The following is a 22,812-nucleotide window of genomic DNA, read 5'->3' on the forward strand; positions in this document are numbered from 1 at the left end:
GTTTTCTGGGTTTGGTAGCAATATCAAATCTCCCAGAAAATAACTGTAAGAAAACGCTAATAACAAATTCCCAGATAGGGTGCCCAATGGTGTTCCTAAACCTCGGTCTAGTTATTGCAGCTTCTGAAAATAACTGACCAGAAACAGCTGTCGTCACTAGTGTGTTTACAGAGGAATGCCTTATTTGAAAAACTGAAAATGCCAGACTTCATTAAACCTTTGCCCGAACATTCAAGGTCATATTTACGAGTCCCTTGCACCGTCTGAGAGTAACTTTTTGTGACACTTCGGCGGTGCAAATAGCAAAATCATATCTATGAGGACACGCAAAGCCACTCTGTGTGGCTTTGAATGGCCACATAGATATGGAGTAAGGCATGGCAGCGCAAATTGCTGCGTTGCCTTACTCTATGCTTGGGAGGCGCTACATGGGCGTTGCAGTGGGTTTCCCACGCAATACCCAAGGATTTTGACGCTGCCCCAGAGTTACAAGAGCATGTGAATCTAAGGAAGCTCCAAATCTTTATACCTCCTGAGGTGAGGCGTTCTGAGGAAAAATCAGTCGCATGTCAAAATGAAGAGCAGTTCGCAAACCAGTCAGTGTACAATTTACATATGCCAGTTTATGAACTGCCCTTATTGCATCAGGCTCCTGGATCCCTATTTGTTTTATGTTCCTGTTTCCATGACTCCTGAGACCAGAGGTAGCCAAGGTAATGCTTGGAATATCCCTGATTAAAAGGGTGATCGATAATTAACCAGTGCTTAATTTCAGCCAGTGTTTTCCGGTGCTCGTGACCGGAACTTAATTGTTGACACCGACACCTATGACAGTCTGCCACCCAATAAAAATGACTAATACCTACCACCCAGGCTGTTTTTATAGCTTTGAGGGCCTGGAGTTGTCACACTTTTAAGAGTGTGATGATTACTAGAAATGTGCTGGTGCGGTAATTGGCAGCTCTGGCAGGGGCAACGGGTGGTGCAAGCTGCAGTTGCCTCCTGCCGAGAGCCCTTACACTTATTGTTTTACAAATTAAGCACTGTAATTGACGCCCATGAATTTTGTAGTTTTGCTCATGCTTGGTTTTATTTCGCCTACATGCATCTACTGTAGCTAGTCCCACATCTGATGTATTTTCCTTTTTGGACTGCGTATGTGCGAGTTTATTCTTGATTTCTTATTTAGAACCGGAACGTGTAAACAGAGCGACGACCCACATTTGCGCAATATGAACCTGTCTGCTGCTCTGGATATGATACGCCGGTACAGCATAAACCACGAATTACAACTGTGTACTATGCCGCCCCCTAGCGTCGAGCAGAATGCCATGAACGTTGAAGCAGTCTATTGAGAATTTTCGATTATACTTTTGTGTGAAACAAGAGAAAATGTTTATCTTTAAATGGTGCTGTTTTCTTCTTCTTCCTAGCTGTTTTATCTGGTTCCCGTCGGCCTGTGTGTCTGCGTTATTGCAGCTTTCCAACTGACAGCGTTCACTTTTAGAGAAAACCTGGCAGCCACCGCTCTCCTGCTGACACTCTTTGGGTATGTGATTGGAAATGCTGCTTTGGAATTATGGTTTCTTCTCTGCACATAAAAATCTTTAAGGTTCGCTCGCACCTGCTGCCGTGTACATGGTTCTGCCTCCTCGCAGGCTATTATGTTTTCATTTGGGAAATTGAGAGAACAAGTTGCTTCGCCATGGCGGGGTCTATAAAGGGAGACGCTGTTTGCAGCTAATGAGCCAGATTCTAGAAATATCTTTGGAAGATGCGCTTGCTGCTTCGCTGTCTTGATCCAGTTTTTGTGTTTTCACTTGATAATGTGGTCTGCTTTGTTCCTGACCCACTCGCCGCCCCAAAGCTGCTGAGAACAGGGGTGGTTGTTATCACACAGTGCTGAAAATAAGAGGTCTTTCTCGCCTCCGCCATGTCTCTTTGTTACTAACGAAATAATGAGTTGAGGACGCGGGGTACCTGATCATTCCGGGGTGCCAAAACAACACGTTTCTAAATAATGCCGTCTCTGGCGTCGTATCGCCCTGCTCCACAGCCCTTAAACATTCATCTCCTGGCTGTTCTTGTTATTCCAAACGAAAAGTTCATAACAGATTTTCTGTTTTTTCTTCCTCCTCAAGATGTGCTTCATTTATGCTTTGACAACAACTAAAGCAGATGTGCTCAAGCGCAGTGTTTACAAAAGAGGGTTCAGAGAGTGCAGAGTGTTTCCTCCATCACCTTCGTAAAGTGTGCTCAAAAGTTTGCCTTCTTTGAAATGGTGCTGAAGGTTTGAAAAATAATTAGGGGAGTAAGGGGAAACAGTGGGAGCCTTTTTTTTTATTTTTTTTTGCAACCGAAAAAATAGAGAGTGTATAGATAGAAAAAATACAAAAGGAGAGTTCGATACATGTCAACTCAAAAGGGGAAATCAAAATATGCCATGGATCTGGTAAGGAGGGGATCTGAGTCCAAGTGTGGTGGTCATTGAGATCAAGGTAGAGGTCTGGGATCAACTGAGGGTGGCAACATATGTCCGTAAAGAGAGATATTTGTGATATAAAGACAGGATGGGGAAATCGCGACATTTGTATGCATCAGAGAGCATGGAACATATGACATAAAAACATAAAGATATAAAGCCAACACTAAGCAAAGAGGGATTACATTTTCTGGAGGTGAAAATATAATCGAGGCCTTTTCCTTGGTTCATTGTTGACACCATTCCTGTTAGTGGCTATATTATTTTTAGTTGAAGAGGTAAGGTTCAAAAAGCTGACAAGAGAGGGCCACTCTCTTCTTAGTATGATGGGTGAATGGCTGGAGTAAGACAGCTTGACTTCACTTGTATACATTTGGCAGAAAAAGTACCAACAGTGGTGGTAGAATTGATGACTGCTATTTTTCATAATGGTGGTAATTGTCAATGTGGCAATTGTTGATAATAGATCTAATAACGAGGTTTCAGGTTCAGTGAGGCTAACGGAAGAAAAATTATCTAGAGAGTGGAGGAGAAGTCCTGTCTGAGAAAGGGTGGTTTTGGGAGCAACCATATGAACTGTTGAAGCTAAAATGTGTTGCGATTTTGACAGAAGAACAACAATTGTTTGATAGTGATATTGGACTCTTTTCAGGTATAATCGAAAGAGAGTGGACACATTTAGCTAGGGCAACTCAATTGCTATGATCTGCTTCTAAAAGAAAACCTTCTGGTTTGTTTTAAGGACTCTTACCCACTGGGTTTTAATTCAGTCCCATGCTTCATCATTGAGTCCTCGCCACAGATACCTGTGTCATATCTGGGCAGGTTCTTCCCTGTTTATTCGGGGGAGCTTGTTGTGTAGTATTTTTTGCATCACCAAGCATTGAGGATCTGACTTAATTGAAATTGTCTCGTGTGCCCACAACATAAGTATTGCCCCTTTATTATCAGGGCCCCCTGACAAGATTTAAAACAGAATGTTGATGCTAAGAGTTCCATTATGTTCTCTGCATCAAAGGACCAGTCCAACACTGATATCTGTTGCGAGGACTCTATGAAGAAGCGTGTCAGGGAGTTAAAACCAAGTGGGTGAGAGTCCTTAAGTCCTTTCCTTTGGAAGCAGGTCATGACAATTGATTTGCTCGTGCTAAATGTGGCCACTCTCTTTTCATTACAGATTAACAGAGCTGAAGCTGATTGGATCCAACATGATGCTTCATCTTCCCCGTTGTGTTTAAGATGGGCTTTTTACAGCACCAGCGCAGGTTGTTGTTCATTAAGACAGATTTTTGAATTGACCAAAGTAAACAATGGAGAACAAAAAATAGTAATTGTGTGATGGCATCAGAATTGGGGTAACAAAGGGCTTGTGCCCAAAGTTTTCCTGTGATATTGAAAATTGTGTCCCATCTCTCGAGGTTAAATGAGTTATTTGGATTATCATGGCAACCTTGGATTGCTGTGAAGATAATGGAGGATTATTGGCGTGGATGGGAAAGCAGGCTCTGTCCTTTGTGGTAGAGTGGATAGGCTGGTGTATGTAGAACTACTAGAATTAGATGCTTTAATGATCTTTTGAGCTATGGACCTTAACAGTCTTTCTTCAGTGTTATCTACATTTTAGCAGGTCTGAAAAGTTTGGAATGAGATTGGCATGTCACCCTCATAGAATTGACTGAAAGTGAGAAATCCTTTAGTCATCCATCTGTTCCCGAAAGATGGAAGTCAATTGTACCCAGCAGATTCCAAATGTTTTAATGTCTTGCATACTTGCATACTGTTTTCCTAATTGTTGACAGTATAATGACATTGAGGTTTGTCTTTTAGCGATTAGTGAAGGCATACACATTCAATACCATCAGGTAGGGAAACAGCACTCCGAGGGTTACCTACAGGGGAGTGTCAAAGTTTTTGAGTTCGCTCTCCACTGGTTTACATTGGTAGGCCTTTATAGGAGATGAAACCAGAGTTGTAGTGTTCGATTGCACATTAGTGATTTTTTACTTTTCATAGGAAACACTTAGGATGTATTGACTTCACAAAAAAGGCATGAGGAAAAACTTGGGGGAGTGTGGAGAGTATATAGACAATAATTGGGTTGACCATCACGTTAATAGTGTTGAGAGGGCCAAATGCTGATAGTTTAAGAGGGATTTACCTAAAAGATTACATTTGAAAGGTGTAAATATATCTGGAAATGGAATTCCTGTGTATGAGATGTATGAGCAGGATGATTTGAACTTGCAGTCTGGGAATTGATAGTTGAAGTATAGGGTCATCAGTGATAGAGGATTTTTTTTTTCTTTGTTACGCCTCAAACAAGAAACTGAGGCATATGAGTCAATTTCATTCATTAGATGAGCCACTGAGTTTAATGGGTCACTTATTAAAGTCAGGGCATAATTTGCTTAGTCTAATATTTTACATTCTCAGGGTCATAGGTTATTACTTTGAATGTAGAGGCCGTCCTGCTATTTTTTGACAGGAGGTTCCAGAGTCAGAATATAGAGGAGAGATGATAATGTGCAGCCTCTCCATGTATCTCTTTGAAGATCTAAGCTTTCCATTAACCAGGACTGTGGTTTCAGGGTTTGCATAGAGGAGTTTCAGAGAGTTAAGGAATTTCTGGTTTTAGGTCATGCCATTCTAGACCCTCATAGAGAAAAGTAATCTCCAAGACTTTCTTTGCATGCCGGGCTGTTTCACATCATATGATAGTCTTATTAGATTCAGATGTAGGAACGAAGCCTCATGTTAGAGAACAGGTGCATGCTCTTGGCAAAAATGTCTGTTCTGAGTGGTGAACCAGAACAACAGTGGCTTCAAGGATTGAGTTGCTGTGTGCTTTCGCAGAGATGAAATGGTTGAACAGATGTGACATTAGTGGAATCAGGACATCTTAAAGAATTTGATGACAATCCAAAGGCTGTCCATCTGGGCCTGCTGCCTTTTTCTTCCTCAATACATTAATGCTGCTGGCAATTTCTTTTTCTGGAATTTCTTTTTCCATGAGTGAAAAGTCAGTTAGCTTTGGGAGAGATTGTTAGGTTGTTGAGGTACCTGTCGGAATTCTTTTTATGGTGATGTCTCAGTTTTGTAGAGTTGTATGTAGACATATAGGACTCCTTTTACACTTTACAGCCCCTGGTCATTTCTAACTGAAGTAATCTTTCATCTTTCTGTTTTTATTTGGTATAGGTGATTAGTAACCTTCCTTCTCTATTGCCCCCTGTGTGGTATTTGCCGTTGATGCCAAGAGAGCATAGTCTGCAGCATAAGTGCATCCTTTATTGAAGTTCATCTTAAGGTGCAATACATTATTTTTGTTAGTTGTGAGTTATCCTGTATGAATTGGTCCTGACATTTTCTGGTGCACTTTAGAAGGTGGTTGGAGGAATGTTGCGCTTGTTTTTTCTTCTCACAGTTATGCTAGTTATCTATCCTCTCAAAGTGGCCCCGTAAGGGCCCCAGACTATTTCTGTTACTGTCATCATTAGTAATAAAGAAGTTAGATGTGAGTGCTTTCAATTGATAAAAGATGTTTGGGTGGTGTAGCAGTGCTGTGTTCGATGCCATTTGTAAGGTTTATTTTCTGACTTTAGACTGTAAAAAATAATACGGTGGGTGCCTGGTCCCACAGAATGTATGATCTTATTCTGGATGAAGCTGAGTAGTTATCTATATTCTTGGGAGTGAAATTTTAGTCTAGCCTCTTATCAGACTTGTGCCAGTTGGAGTAGATAGCGAATTCATCTGTAGGTGGTTAATAAGCTCTCCATATGTCCATGAGTTATTTATTAATCATCAGTCATTTTCTTACACAATTTTTGGAAGTTATTTGGGACATATCTTCTAGTGGGTTTAATATCAGTGATGCTGTTTATGTATGTGTTGAATTCTCCTCCCACTCTACCTTTCTCTTGCATTAGGGTCTCTCTAATCAGACCTTGAATCTGCTTCCAGAAGTATCGGTGTCTGCTGGTTTGGGCATAAATGTTCATAATGCAAGTTGGGATTTTGAAATCAGCTTTGACTCTGACTCATCTCCATTCCTCATCCAGTGATAATGAATTGATGATAACGTTGATGTTTTTGTGAAACACAATTGCAAGACGCTTTTTCTTCATGACTTGTGAGAAGACTACATCTCTCACCCACTTTTGCTTGACTTTGATTAGATGAGTTTCTTGATTAAGCACAATATCAGTCTCAGGTTTGAGAAGGGAACAACGTTGCTGGCCTTCTGGCTTCTTAACCACTTTGACATACCCGAAAGTGCAGCAGATTGATACTGATATGCTATTATTGTGTACTCTCTGGGATTGTCTGTGAAGGGTACAACAACATGAGATGCTGTGGAAGGGAATCAAACATGATTACAAGATTCATTAAAATATGAGTAGAGAATGAGGTTAATCGAGCGTAGTCTGGCTGTTCACTGGTCAGCTTTCATTATATTTGATATGTGCTGTTTTTTTGTTATTGGGAGCAAACAGAGCTTCTAAGTATAAAAATAAAGATATGGTGGGGTGTTTCATGGTGAAAGAGTTGGCCAAGGTGCTGCTCTGGTGAACAGTGCTGGTGCTTTTAAGCAAGTATTATAGTCCTGAGCATTAGATTTGAGTTATGCCTGAAGAGTGCGAGGTTGTGTTTTGACATGGAGGCCGATTGGTTTCCAGTTATTGTGCAGATAGAAAGTTGAGAAATTTTCGAAGTTGAAACAGTATGTCAAAGAGGTTGATTCTGTCACCCTATGTGATTATACAGGGTAGAAAATTCCAAATCAGATGTTGCTGTGTCTTAGAGAATATGTAATGTTGAGGATTTATCGCTTTCCTGTTGCTGTAGCATTAGTTGGATCTTCTGAAAGTAGGCCTAGACAAAATGTTAATTATGTCGGAGTAATTGGAGTAAATGCATATTGGATCCAATTTGCATTTTGGGCTAAGAAAACAGCACTAGATACAGGGTGATGCTCCTCAAGTAATTCCCTGTAATCTCACACAATTGTGCTGTAATTTAGTGTAATTACGCTACAGCAAATTGTATGATTACACCCACCACTAGTAAAAAAATAGAGCTGTTTACCTCCCTAAGTAATCTCCTTCTTTTTCTTGGTGATTGTGATATCATAATGTCCTGTTTGCTTTCCAATCAGTACATGATAGTTCATCTTGGTTTTAACAGATTGGACAGATCCTACCCCTGTTAAAAAAGCTTACACTAGATTAGGCTGAACTTGCCAACTTCTGCTCTGTGGCTCACCTCCCATGTTTTGAAAATAAAAATCATTGAGAAGGCAGCCAAAACGTGCTACAGGAGCATATTAGGAAAAGTAGTAAACCTACTTCAAGACTATCAATCGGTGTTCAGGCCACCTTGAAGTACTCAAACAGCCTGTCCCAAATAGCTGATGACTCCCTCTGCATTAACAAAAAAACAACCCTTGCCCCCTGGTCCTGCTCAACCTCGCCACTTCTTTTAACACCAAAGACCACTCAGCATTGATCCACACCCACAAAACTTGCATTTGGGTTCAATGGCAGAAACCTACATCAATTCACATTATAAATTACCAACAAACAGCAACACATTCAGATAGGAATTTTCAGGTTCTGGACTCTCTCCATCACCTGCAGTGTTCCCCAGGGTCCCATCTTATTATCTATAATTTTTAACCTTTATGTAGAAGCTTTGGGATCTCTAGTAGACAGTAACAAAAAGATCCGGCAGTATGCTGACTACACCCAGCTCTATCTCAAAGTCTCCTCAACCAATGACTTACAGAGACTCAAAAGCTGCCTCGAATGTAGCCAAACCTGTATATCAACAAACTAACTGATTCTAAACCCTACAAAGACCGAATCCCTCCTGTTTGCCAACAGGGCCAAACAATTTCTGGCTCAGTCATAGATCTCCAGCTTAAACATAATGGACTTCACACCCCTCACTGACAGAACAGGCCAAATATCTCAGATTCACTCTCAAACCGAACCTCTCACTCAATGAACACACTGCCAAGAAGATGAAACAGCCTTATTCCAACTCTCTCAGCCTGACAAAATGTGAAACATTTTCTCTAAGGTGAAGACTTCAGAAGAACTGTTTAAGCCCTAGTTCTCTCTCACCTAGATGGAGGCAATGGCCTGCCCTTCGTTCCATTGAAAGGCATATTCAATGAAGCAGTACAACTCAACAAGAGGGTAAAAGAAATCTGACCACTTAATTTTGTGCTAAAGGAGATACACCGGCTTCTTCTGCAAGCCCGGATCATCAACATGATCAGCTGCACACTTACAAGTCCCCATAAATCAAGACCCTTGCTGACCTATTTAATAAACTAACATCTAGAGGCCAGACGAGGAGCTCTGGCATCACCAGTTTGGCGATTAAACAGTACTGGAAGGAAAACAAGGCTTCTCAGCTTACGCTTTGAGGATCTGGAACAACATCCCCACTGACATCAGAACAGCACCAACCCTCCTAAAATTCAAAAAGAAACTAAGGGCCTTACTTACAAGAAATGATGCATTGCTACATCAACACCTGCATTAAAAATCCTTATGACGGCATGGATGAATCATATTTACAATACGGGGCTCCATGGCGCAAGATGCCAAGGATGCGTCCAAAAATTCTGACATATCTTTGGAAAGGATGCTGCAAGGCATCTGGCCCAAAAGTGGTGCATTACTGTAGTTGGTCAGAAAACAGACTCAGCTACAGCAGTGCATCAAAGACAGGGGCGATGCATACGTTTTGACTAATTCAAGCATCCTACTGCATGGGGACCAATGTAATAGAGTGTGAAAAGGTGAAAAACTCAGCATGCACTCTATTACATTGGTCCTGTATGTCACACATACAAGTAGGCATAGTGTTATTATGTGTACCACTATGCCCCGTATATGTGGCATAAGGCATTGATATAGTGTAGTGAGACATATACTGTGTTAACTACCTTATATTTGCACTTACCTGTTAGGGGGACGTGATTTCCTATCAGATTCCATCGTTGGAAGTGACTTCAGATGCTCAGATGCGTCCGCCACAGCCAATGTGTCATTCCTACGTCTGGGTTTTCGAGGCATAGGAATTTTGACGCATTACTTGCGCAACAGCCCTCTTCCCGACAATGCGTCATTAAAAAAAATGTATAAATACCACGGGGTCAGTTTTATGCAGGATTTTCTGAAGGAACGCATACCTTGCATATATTAAAACTAAAGCTACACAGCTGATTCCTACGAAGGAAAAGAATCGCCGCAGGCCGATGAAAAGTGACGCATCAGCCTAGATGCGTCACCTTGTAAATATGGAGCAATGACAGCGCCGCCACTGAGTCCCCAACAAAAAATGGCACAGCGGCGGCGCAAGCTCTTTGTGAATAAGCCCCTTTAAGTTCACCTCTTTTAGGAAAACTACCTCTGATAGGCTGACTTCTCACCTCTTCCTCTAGGTCGACCTCCTCCTTCTGGCTCCATCCATTCCCAATGGATCCCCGCTTGGGCTTATCCCCGTACAGTGTTCCATTGCTAGCCAGCTAGGTTCACACTTTAGAATTGCCAAAGTATACTTCCATAAATAAACCAGAGAGAACATGCAAATTTGGGAGGTCCATGCATCCGAACAAACTTTATGGGCATACAATTGTACCAGCAGAGGCAGTAGTAGTCTTTGAAACTTCCACATGCGTACACTGACACGTTATGATGTAGGTCTGTAACAGACCTAGTAATATTGATGCGACCAGTATTTATGAAGTACACACAGGGGGAACATTTTCCCAGTCGCAGTAATGTTTACAATTCATTAGCAAAAGCATACATTTTGACGTTCATCTTAATTAATACTCAAAATTCCTTCTTGGGTAATGTAAATATGTGTGTTAATAAATAAATGAAGACATCAATGAAATTTCAAGATCATTAAAGCATGGGGTTTTGCCTTACCTAACCCAATCAACATTAAGTGGCATTCTTTTAAGCAAATTGGCTGTCGTCGTTTTTCACACACAGAACTCTTGGGTAATATAAAGGGCTGTATCAGGATGCCGTTCATTGCCAAGTGCAGTTTAAATGGAGTTTAAATGTTTGTTCTTTCCAAATTTGCTTTGCTTACATTACATATATTACTCAGGAAACCGTTGATTTAGTGCATTAAACTGAAGACAGAAAAACTTTGAAACACAACACAGTCATTGCTCGTCTTTACGAAATGTGCTGTCTACAGTTCACATATTATATTGTGTTGTATTGTATTGCAATGTTTATGTAGTACTTACTACCCTTATGTGAGGCTTTGAAGCACTTACCTACATGGGAAGCATGCTACACTGTTTAGGGTGTGTAGTTGGAAGGCTGTTGTCTTTGTTTTGATCCTGTGTGAGAACTGTTTCCGTGTTGTGTGTGAGGACCACAGAGGTGTCGTCATCTTGTTACGGGGTGCAGCAATTAGCAGTGTGATGGATGAAGAAGTGTGACAGATAGATGTGCGGTTTTGGTTTAGAGTAAGCTTTGAGTGGCTCTGCTTCCCTTGATGGTATTTCTTATGATCATAGTCCATATAGCTGGTTACTGCACTAGTTTGTTCACTCTGAGATTTTCTTTTACTTGTATGGTCCTAAACAGGCATAGGTTGGAGGGGGGAATGGTGGAAAAATCTAGTGCGATGAACTTTCTCAATATAATTCCATATCTGATTGTCATTGAGAGATGTCAAGAAGCGGTCGTAGTATGTAGATTCTTAGGACCTGCAGTGGTGGACAAAAATAAAGTCCTCCATTGCCGGTGGCATTTGGCAAATCTCTTCAGTTAGTCCATGTCTGTTCAGTTGGTGGTTTATTATTGCTTTGCAGAACAGGACCAGATGATGGACATGACCCCCCAGCAGTGAGTGTAAGAGTGTCAAGCAGTATAAGGGGAATTGTTAAACAGTCAGTATTAACTACACAACCGCTGAGTTTTCTGATAATAGTATTAGTGTGGAGCAGGAATTTTTATATATTGTAACGTAATTGCATTTAATTTGTGCTTTCTACTCCTGATGAGGCCTTGAAGTGTTCTACACTAGGCAGCACGCTGCTCTGGACCCAAGTGTAGTGTTTATTCCTGTGGTTATTGTTTGTTATTGGGGTTAGCCTTGTGCTCTTAAGAAAACCGAATCATGCATTAGCTTGTTTATTTTCCTAGTACATTTATGCACTGTGACAGGAACGTTTTGTGAAAAACAAATGCATAAACACAATATGCACCTGCACTCTGCAAGGAATGGCACCCTGTTATGGCCTTAGAACTCTTAAAATCCCAGGTACTTGCTTGAGTAGCTTCTCCAGTATTTTGAATCTCATTCTTGGAATTAAACTCCTGTTTATCCTTACAAATTCAGGACTAGACTCTCCAATGCACAGTAAAAAAATACCTGGAGAGAGTGACGTTCCCAAGCATAGACCTAAGACACTTGAGACTCCTGTATTATTCTAGTTCAGAGGCTGTATCATGATACTGTTCAGTGTGGAGCATAGACGCAGATGAGGTCCCTGCATTTGTTTTTCATAAAAATTAGGCCTGGGCAGAGCTCAAGGAGTTTCGCTTCGCAGAATTCCACGGAGTTGCCGAAAATTTCCACCAAATTCCGCGGAGTTCCGTGAGCGGGCGGAGTATTGCTCGACCACTCCTAATGAATCCCCCTTGACTACTCAGAGTTGTTGGGGGCCAAGAACCCCTATTGTTGCCACATTTAAATTCCCAATAGTGGTAATGCTGAGACATCATCGGAGGCCCTCCCCTAGTCTCAACCGCTCTGTGTAGGAGCCTTCTGGCCCACAACTGGTCGGGGGATGAAGTCCCCTTGGCTGCAGAGGGTCATTGTGGGCCAAGAACCCCTATTGTTGCGACAGATAAGTCCCCCACAGCGGGATTGCTGAGACATTGGCCAGCCCCCTTTCTCAACCACTCTGCAAATAGGCCTCCTGGTGGACCACTGGTTGGGAAATGAAGTCCCCTTGGCTGCTGGGGGTCATTGGGGGCCAAGATACAACCCCTATTATTGCCAAAAGTAAGTCTCCTACAGAGGGATTGCTGAAACGTTATCGGAGACCCCGCCCCGTTTCTCAACCACTCTGCAAAGCGGCCTCCTGGCATAGTACTGGTTGGAGGCTGAAGTGCCCTTGGCTGCTGAGGGTCATTGTGGGCCAAGAAACCCTATTGTTGCCACAAGGAAGTCCTCCACAGTGGGATTGCTGAGACTAGGAGTGAGCACGCCAGTAAGCTCCACATTCCAAGTGGAGCGTGGAGTGGAAAAGCTCTGCAAACTTCTCTGGAGTTTACCGCCCACCCCTAATAAAAATGCACACCACGGTTTACGCCAGACAATATCTGTACAAGCTGTAGAAAGCCCAGCTCAGAAACGCTTAGAGGAAATTACTGCTCTGTATATCTGAGCTATGCTGTCTGCAATCCATGCACTAACTCAGATTTTTTAAGTGAATCTATTCAAACAGATCCTTTTCAGGAAAAAACAAAAGCACATCCATCCATCTGTGTCTGCTCTCTGCACTGAGCGACATCATAATGAGACCTCTCATTGTTGATTGTGTCCACTGGTTCAACTTAAATATCTTGGTCAGTGTTTCTCAAAGTAGATGAGTTCAGCCTTGCTGAACATCCCTGGTCATTAATCGTACATCAAACTGGACTTCTGAAAAATGGTTGGATCATTTCATGACCATCTCCTCTTTTTCTCTTTTCAGGTATGCAACTTTGCCCTGGATGTACTTCATATCCAGATTCTTCTCCAGTTCGGATGTAGCATTCATTACTTATATCTCCATAAATTTCGTGTTTGGCCTTTGCACCCTTTTACTGACACTTCTGCCGAAGTTGCTGTCAGTGATGTCCAAGTCAGAGGTTAGTAAAGTAACTTCAAAGCCAATCGCTGTTAACAAAGAAATGTCAGAAATAAATTATTGTGAGCAAAGTTTACTTTTTGTCTTGCTTCTAATGTTCAGTCAACACTGTAACAGCACCAAAAGGGGGGGTTGTCCTTTATATCATGATACATGTTTTCAATGAGGATGATACCACATTCCCTGTTGATGTAACTTGAGATTATAATCAAAACACATTACTGTCCACAGATTTTCACCAAAGCACCCTTTTATTCCAGCAGATGCTGGCAGAGGTACAATTGGCCAGCCCACAAGTTCCAGCTTTACAGGTAGCTGAGTGTCAATTGCCTTACTTAGCATTATCCCCACAGCCTATTCTGCTTGTGGTTCCATACTCCACACCACTGGCTTTAACATCATCTTTCCTGAAGATTGTGCCTAGTGTAATCTCTTCTGTATTACAAGATGAAATTATGTTATGATAGCTATGGAAGAAGGTGATGCACTAGCCTTGGCCAATCCATACATACTTATTTATTCAAATATGTATTCCTTATATTTATTTAGTTACTTATGTATTTATTTATGTTTGCAGCATGATAGAGAGCAAGCATGGAAGAAAAGTGTTAGTGACGTTTTCACTGACATAATCAAAATTTACAAAATATCTTTTTTAGAAACCTGGTTACTGGTTGACTGGGGTGGGGACCCTGGTCAAGCAGCAACCACATTCTTAGTCAGGGTAACACACAGGCAAACCCTAAATTAACCTGTACTCACCCTCTGGTAGCTTGGCACAGAGCAGTCAAAGTTAACTTAGAGGCAATGTGTAAAGTACTTGTGCAACACTTCTAACAGTAAAACTGTGAAAATCCCACACAAAAAGATTCCACACCAAGTCAGAAAAATAGAATCTAGTTGAATAAATAAAACATGACCAAAATGGCAAAAATCCAATGAGTAGAGCTGGAGTTATTGAATATTACAGTTTATAGTGAGAGATAGCACCAAAAAGCACAAAGAGCTATTGAGGGAATCTGGTCACGTTGGACCAGGGCAAAGTCACAAGTTCAGGCTGGCCGTGATGAAGCATGGGCCAGCTACAGTGACCCAGTTAGGCCTGCTGAACAGAGTAAGTTAAATGCTGGTTGCAGAGCATTGCATGGATCCGAGTTGAAGTTGCGTCGCACAGCCGAGGCGATGCGTTGGCTCTGAGATGTGGTGGGGCTGAAGTGCGAGATCCTGTTGCATCGACTTTGAGGATCCCATCAATGGGGCTTTCAATGCGATGTCCGGTGTCAGGGATGCGAGGTGCAGCTGACGCGATGCATCAATTCTGTGGAGCAATAAAGCTACGATGCAGAGTTTCGTCATCATCGCAGCAGCAGCGATGCGTTGGCTCAGCTCTGGGATGCACTGCTCAGTCAAGCAGATGCATTGGTTCTGCTCGGGAAAACGTTGCTCAGTGTAGAAGATGCATCAGTTCAAGCACCTTAGGCCCACTTTCAAGTGTCCAGGACTGGGGTGCCACCACCTGGCAGGGTAAACTCACAGATGGTAGAGTCCAGGTGCAGGGGTTCGAAGTCTGTTATGTCCCTGAGGCTTCAGATCATGAGGACAGTAAAATAAACCTTGGAGTCACTCTGGGTAATGGGTTCAAGAGATGCAGCTCCAATCCTTCTCACCCAGGCAAGAGAACAGCAGGCAGCAGATCAGTGCAGCAAACGAGGAGTCCAGCATAGTGCAGTCCAGCAGAGTCTCCGTCCTTCAGTAGCACAGCAGTCCTTCTTTCTGGCAGAGTATCCACAGGCCCAGAAGTATGCTGAAGTGGTGGTGTCTGAGGTCCAATATTAATACCCAGTGGTGCCTTTGAAGTGGGGGAGACTTCAAAAAACATGCATTTGAAGTGCACAGATGTCCTGCCTTCCCTACCCTGGCTCCAGACTAACTACCGGGGAAATGCAGTCCTTTTGTGTAGAATTAGGACACAGCCTATTCTGGTGTAAGTCAGGCTCTGCCCAGCTCCTCCCTACCATTGCCAGTGATGGCCCATTGAGACACACCTAAGGTCCCATTGGGTGTGGCTGTCTGGGAGGAATACGCAAAGCCCAACTGCCAACTGCACCAAGTCAGGTGACCAGAGACAGGCTGCAGGCATCAAATGGGTAAGGCATGGAAATGTCAACTTTCTAAAAGTGGAATTTTCAAAATTGTAATTTAAATTCCACTTTACGATAAGTTAGGATTTTAAATTATGATTCCAGAGACACCAACCTTGATCCAGTCATATCTTCCTATTTGGAAATTCCACTTTTAAAATGTAATAAGGTAATCCCAATGTTATTCAATCAGAGATATAGGCCTTGCGGTAGTGACAAACAAATGTACGAGTTTTTCACTACCACGACATGTAAAGCTTAAAAATGTATGTCCTGCTTTTTAAATACATTTATTTGTGTTTGACAGTTAAAACTTTTGTCAAGAATGAAACCTAAGGAAGTAGCCACTGTAAACCAAGAAAGGTTTGCAATCTAGAACCCCGTAGAAGTCAATCCAGAATAGAGGTGGTAGCATTGAGTATGGAAATGAAGCAAGGATAAAATCATTTATTGGTGGATTACATTTCAATAGGTGGATCATTTTCTAAATCTCAATGTTTTGCAAGGTTTGTGCAGAAAAAGATACATCTTTGGGACAGGAAATCATGATCTTTATATGGCTATTATTTGAATATTAATAATGTAGGGTTGCTGAATTCTTAAGTACAATGCTGAGAGGTTCAGTATATAGCTTCAGTAATATTCCACAGGATAGGGTCCTTGAAATTATATGAGAGGTTAAATTTAGTAGTGATATTCAGTAGATAGAGTGTCAATATTCAGCAACTACCTCTCAGATTTGCTGATGATGTTCAAATCCTATCTTGAGTGAGAGGAGCAGTGATACTACAATGGAGGCACCATTCTTATTGAAGAACTGGTCAAGTTGGCACCATCCTTCATGATTATGAGCAAGTCCTTAAGACATACCTGCATTAAAAAAAAGTGGAATTTTGGCACATTATGCAAGGTAGCAATGATTTGGTTTAATATATAGTATCCTTCGAACAATTGACGAACCAGGTGGACTTGTCCGTGGAATTTTGACTGATGGTGTTACAAGACACCATAGACTATTTGGTACCCACCCCTGCTACGAAGTCTGGTCTTATGGCGCTAACCCTACGATTGTAATACTGTCTGCATGAATGACATTGTTTCCTTAAAATTGTACAGCAGATCCAGAAGCAGAACACTAGGATCCGGTCCTGCCTCCATGCATTGTGGCCCCCTCTTACATAGACCTCATGAAGATAGTCAGACACTCTGGCCCTCTCTTTTCAAGTACAGGTAGTCATTGCCATCCTAAAGGTGTTAGAAATTAGGTTTCTGGTTCGCAGAGATATGCACCCTGTCCAAGCAGGAACCACAATCCTAGTAAGGGTAAGTCTCAAACACACTCTAAATTAACCTGTGCTCTCAGAAAGCTTGGCACAAAGCAGCCAGGCTAAACTTAAGAGGCAATGTGTAAAGTATTTGTGCAACACTCCAAACAGTAACACAGTGAAAACACCACAAAAAGACTCCACACTAGGTTAGAAAAATAGAACTCAATTTTATAAATAAAACGAGACCAAAACGAGAAAAATCAAATACGTTGAACTTGCAATATTAGTTTTTAAAGATTAACTGCGAAACTAGCGCTTAGAAGCAATAAACGCTTATTTGGGATATCTGATAGCACTGGGCCGGGGCAAAGTCAGAAGTTCAGGCTGATGGTGATGGAGTGCAGGCTGGATACAGGGACCCCGCAAGTCCCTCTAAACCAAAGTATGTTGATCCTGGCTGCAACAACAAAGATGCAGGATGCAGCTGAGCAATGTGTCAGTCCCGATCTCGCATTCGAGGTGATGCATACATTTTCTCTATGCAATGAGGGTGATGCGCCAGTTCCAAAGACAATTTGCTGGTTCTGAGATGCGATGTTTCCAAAACCTATGTGCCGGGTTTCTCCATGCACTCGAGGGGATGTGTTGATTGTCTCTTTGCAGTGGTGGCAATGCAGTGGTTCCGAAGGCAATGCAATGGTTCAGAGTGCGATGCGCCAGTCCTGCTCCCGCAACGCCAAAGATGCGCCGATTCTGCTCTCGCAGCAGAGGATGCATTGGTGCTGTAGCAATATACCACAGGCCCATTTCCAATGGTCCTAGATGTAAGAGCAGGGTGAGTTGAAGTCTGTTACATCCCTGAGACTTCGGATCAGGAGACTAGCCAGCTAGCCCTTGGAGTCACTCTGGGTTCTGGGGGCAAGAGAGGCATGCCCCGTCCTTCTCATCCAGGGGAAGAGGGCAGCAGGCAGAAGGTCAGCATAGCAGAAAGTAGTTCTTCCAGAGCAGCAGTCCAGCAAAGTGGCAGTTCTTCAGCACAGGAGTCCTCCTTCTTGGCAGGGTATTGTCAGGTTCAGAAGTGAACTGTCTTGGTGTGGTTAGAGACCCACTACTTATACCCAGAGGTGCCTTTGAAGTGGTGGTGACTTTAAAGAAGGGTCTTTGAAGTGCACATATGTCATCCTTTCCTGCCCTGGCTCCAGACTCACTACAGGGGGGGTACGCAGCCCTTTGTGTGTCAACAGGACACAGCCTATTCAGGTGAAAGTGTAAGACTGTGCCCAGCTCCTGCCTTCCATCCTCCCAGGAAGATCCATCAAGTCACTCCTAAGTTCCTTTTGTGTGTGTCTTTCTAGAGGGAATACACAAAGTCCAACTGTCACCCACCCCAGATTGATCAAAGGTAGGCGGCAGGCACAAAAGGACTGAGAGCAGGAAAATGAGAACTTTCGAAAAGTGGCATTTTCAAAGCTGTAATAATTTCGACTTTACCATTAACCCCTTCCATGCCCATGACGGAACGGTTCCGTCATGAGCATCGGTTGCGCTGTGCTCATGACGGAACCGTTCCGTCATGGCCCCGCCCGCGCTCGAACCCTTCAGCACCGCGGGGGAATTCCCGCCGCGCTGAAGGGGTTAAAGAGGATTGATCATTACAAATCCATAGGTATAAAACATGACAGATCTATGCCTTCTCAATCAGGAATTACTGCGCATTATGTGTAATCATGAATACCCAATGTTATCCTATGAGAGGGGTAGGACTCGCAGTAGTGAAAAATTACTTTGGGAGTTTTTCTCTACCAGGACATGTAAAACTTTAAAGCACAATTCCTATCTTTTAGTTCCATAGCACCCTGCCCTATGGGCTACATAGGGCCTAACTTAGGGGTGACGTATATGTCATAGAAGAGGAGTTTAAGGACTGGCAAGGGATTTTAAATGCCAGGTTGACATGGCAGTGTACACCACACACACAGGCCAGCAGTGGCAGGCCTGATACATGTTTAAAGGGCTTCCTGCGTGGGTGGCACAATCAGTGTTGCGGGCCCACTAGTAGCATTTCATTTAGAGGCTCTGAGCACATCTAATGCACTTTACTAAGGATCTATAAGTAATTAGTAATTTACATATGCCAATTGTGGATGTATCAGTCAAACCATGTTTAGGGGACAGAGCATAAGCACTTTAGCACTGGTTAGCAGTGGTAAAGTGCTCAAAGACCTAAAACCAACTATTAGGAGTCAGCAAAATATGAGGCAAACAGGCAAAATGTTTTGGGGAGGACCACCCTAAGGCTGTCAGATCTAACAAAAGGTTTGTCTGTGTACTGTAGAAGCAACAATCTCTTAGTATTGACATGCCCTGTTTCCCAATTTAAAATCTCGAGAAGCTTAAAAATAAGGGCACAAGCTTTTGTGCCTTACTCATCTACTTGGTATACCATGCTTCAAATGTATTTCTGCCCTTCCCCCCAACCCCCAATTCATTGCTACCTGTTCATTTAGTTGGTGCATCAGTATACCTTACTATTGACTCCCTCTTTAAGTTGGGAGCCCCATGCAACTACACAGACCAACACTTTACTTAGGAGCTCTCCATCTCATTACTGTTAGATAAGCAAACATTCACCATTATGTTGGTGAAAAGATCCAGGTTGACTTATGGTTCTGTAAACCATTAATGCATTGCTTTACACATGCAAATACAAGATTACCAAGACCATATACATGGTGATATTTTGGGTGAGAGCACAGACATGTTGCCATGAGGTGTAGCCTGATCAGGAATCCTGTCTATGGCAGGAGTCAGAGGGGATCTATTCTCATTCTATTGCGGGGGAATGGTTATGGTAAGGATGAGCACAGAAGTTGGTGTTTGCCACAGAACACCAGACGGACTGTCACACATGCACTCATTGCTAGCAGGCTGGACTAAGGCAACGCACTCTCTGCCGAAATCTCCAAATAACTCCTACACAAACTCCAGAGTATTCAAAACATTACTGCATAACTCATACTCAAGCTTCTCTGCCGCACTCACATTACACCTCACCTCAAAGAGCTTCATTGGCTCCCCACTCACAAGTGCAACTGATTCAAATGTCTGAAGCACACATACAAAGCATGAAACAACACTAGACCAACATACCTCAACAGCTGCATACACTTCCACAAGCCTACCAGACACCTACGCTCGGCCTCACTCTGAATCGCACACATCCACAAAGGCAGAGCAGGAGGTTGATCATTCTTCTACATTTCACTCAAAATATGGAACGCCCACCCTCATCACATCAGTGCTTCCTCCTTCTCACCTCTTGAGTTCTGGAAGAGGCTGAAAAACTGGCTCTTCGATAAACACCACAGGGACTATACGTCTACACACCTGCTCAAATGCCTGGATACCTTCACGGGGGATTACTGCAGTATGCAAATCAACATAACCTAACATTACGGATGTCTCCTTCTTAAGGACTCTTGCTCTGCAAGTAGAATATGATGCTTTTAGTGTTAAAGGAAATTCTCATGCTAGGCAAGGATGATTTTTAGGATGTCCACTTGAGATACATGTTCATAAAAATAACTTTAACTGGACATCTTATACACTCTCCGTGTTTATTCTCACACTCCAGCCTTCTGCACCAGCTTTGGACACCACTGTTAAAGTGCACTTGGGAAGCTTTCCAGTGGCTGTGTATCTTTACTACAAACTATATTTAAGTTTACATTTTATTTGCTTAGGTAATTAAAACCATTGCAATACAATGTATTCATTACTACAAAACCCATGATTTAGGCTCATTACAATTCCTCTTTCAGTTTTCTAAAACAACAAAGTTTGCCTGTTAAAATTCAGATTTCTTTCAATTAAAAGACAGATTAGTGCAAAGGGGTTTCTTACAAACTATCTTTGCATGGCCCTACTAAGAGTAAGAGTTTTCTAAGGTACTTTGAAGTCTTTAGGCTACTTCACAGTAAATATTCTACTACTTCTTAGAAAATATAGCCTTGATCTTTTTCTCCACACTCCTGAGAAATTTTAGCAGTGCACAATTGAGTGTTAGGTCGGCCGGACTAAACCACATGATTGCGACCTGTCTGCAGGTTCTTATCCTTCTCTTAACAAAGTCTGTGCATAGTATTTTCCATTATTCATACAAGGAGGCTTTGCAGATGCACAGTGCGTGAATGATGTTCTCAAGTACTTCACCGCAAAGCCTGCAGTGTTCCCCATAGTCTTTTCTTTGCCATGGCGGATAGCACTCTAGTACTGGCATTATCCCTAGCCTGACGTTTAGGGATCGTTCCTTTGTCTGAGTACTATAAGTTTTAACTAAATAGCCTTGAGGGGATAACTTCTTATAGTTACAAAGAGATAGCCAACCATGTCTCCTCCTTGCCAAAGCCCTCTTGTCCTCTAAGAAAGATATTGCTTTAGTGTTTTTTTGGGGGGGTTTCAGCTTGTTCCGGCTCAAATTCTGGGACCAGGCTTCTGAGAGATCCAAGGTGTCAAGTGACCTTTGTAGATAAGCCCCCATGGGTGATCTATTCCTCCCATGTAATCCCAGCCACAGATGCTGATCTAGGGAGCTCTCTTTCACAAGTTTAAGGCTTTGGCAGCAGTTCATAAAAGCCCTATGTCTACCCAAGGTTTGCTTAACCAGGCCAAACTCCAATCTGATTTGCGCTGGGGGCACGTGCGCCAAAAGATGGAAAACTGCCCTGTATATTCTTGAAACTGTGACTTCTAGCATCGTACTGTCATGGCCTCTCAGAGCCTCACTTCCATATGCTAATGTAGGCAGCATTTTGGCATGGGTCACCTGCAAGATTGGACCAAAGGAGGAACCCTTCATTTTCCTGTGGAGCATTCATAGGCGAGCTCCAAGCGCCTGCTCTTTCCTCTTAATTTCTTCCATTTAGGCTGCGAATCTCCCAATGAGGCTAAAAAGAACTCCCAGGTGCTTATATACATCCGTTTGTTCCACTTTTCCAGTACCCAAGCATTAATTGTATTTTTCCAGTTTTTTTCCTTTGGAAAGTAAGTGTTTTAGTCTACGTCCTGTTGATAACTAACCCATTTTTGTTTGAGTAATCCGCTGTTGCTTCCAGGAGCTGCTGCATTCCCACTGTTGTCCTACTCATCAAAACTAATAAGGGAAATTTCATGTTGTAAAACCTCTTAATTTTGGTGTGTGGCCATTTACCTTATTTAATAGTTGCAGCAGATCCCAGTGAAACAGATTTAAAAAAGTGTTGGGGCCAGTACTCATCCCTGTTTTAGACCCTCTGCTGTTGGTATATGCCTAGACAGGTGATAGCCATTTCCAAGTTTTATCCTCATCCATGTGTCTGTATGCAACATTTGCAGAACCTTTAGAAGACCATCTAGTGTATCCCAGCCTGCCATTGTTTGCCATAGTATGTTTCGGGTCACCTTGTCAAATGCTGATTTGTAGTCTATGAAACACAGGTGAACAGGCTGTTTGTATTTCATTGCATAATCACTTAACAGGGAAAGGGCCATGATATTTGTTATAGACCCTGTTTCCTTGGTAAAGCCCGTCTGGTTTGGTGGTATAATATGATGTTCCTCTGCCCAGAACTGCAGCTCCTCTAAAATAATTCCTGCAAAGTAGTTTGCTTCATTATCGATTAATGCTACAAGGAGATAGTTCTCAGGGTTTTTTTAATCTCCCCCTTGAATATTGGTGAGATAACTGAGCCTTACCATGACCTGGGGGCTCTTCCGCTGGATGGAACAGAGTTAAAAAGTGTCTCTAACTTCTCTGCCCAGTATGTTTAAAAAAATATATTTTATTTACTGACTTTATTGGAATAACTCATTACATACAAGTCAAGAACATACCATATGGAGATATTGTCAAAGTGGGTCATTAGGTCACTGTGAAGGTAAAAACAGTATGAAGGAAAATATACAGCAAGCAACCACTACTTGCCCCCCCTCCCAACAGTTATGAACAATAGAATGCAAGGTGATGGTTGTAGTCCT

General features: G+C 42.4%; 1 protein-coding gene across 1 annotated transcript in view; it reads left to right on the forward strand.

The window, feature by feature from the left end:
* Positions 1–22,812, forward strand: part of ABCA13 (ATP binding cassette subfamily A member 13) — a 2,655,493-nt gene that overhangs the window by 2,034,641 nt on the left and 598,040 nt on the right. Inside the window, exons 46-47 of the mRNA XM_085606362.1 lie at positions 1,434–1,549; positions 13,233–13,389. Of these exons, the coding sequence (XP_085462488.1) occupies positions 1,434–1,549; positions 13,233–13,389 (273 nt within the window). The remainder of the gene's footprint in view (positions 1–1,433; positions 1,550–13,232; positions 13,390–22,812) is intronic.

Source organism: Triturus cristatus, chromosome 5_2 (assembly GCF_964204655.1).
Source record: "Triturus cristatus chromosome 5_2, aTriCri1.1, whole genome shotgun sequence".
NCBI classification, from domain to species: Eukaryota; Metazoa; Chordata; class Amphibia; order Caudata; family Salamandridae; genus Triturus; species Triturus cristatus.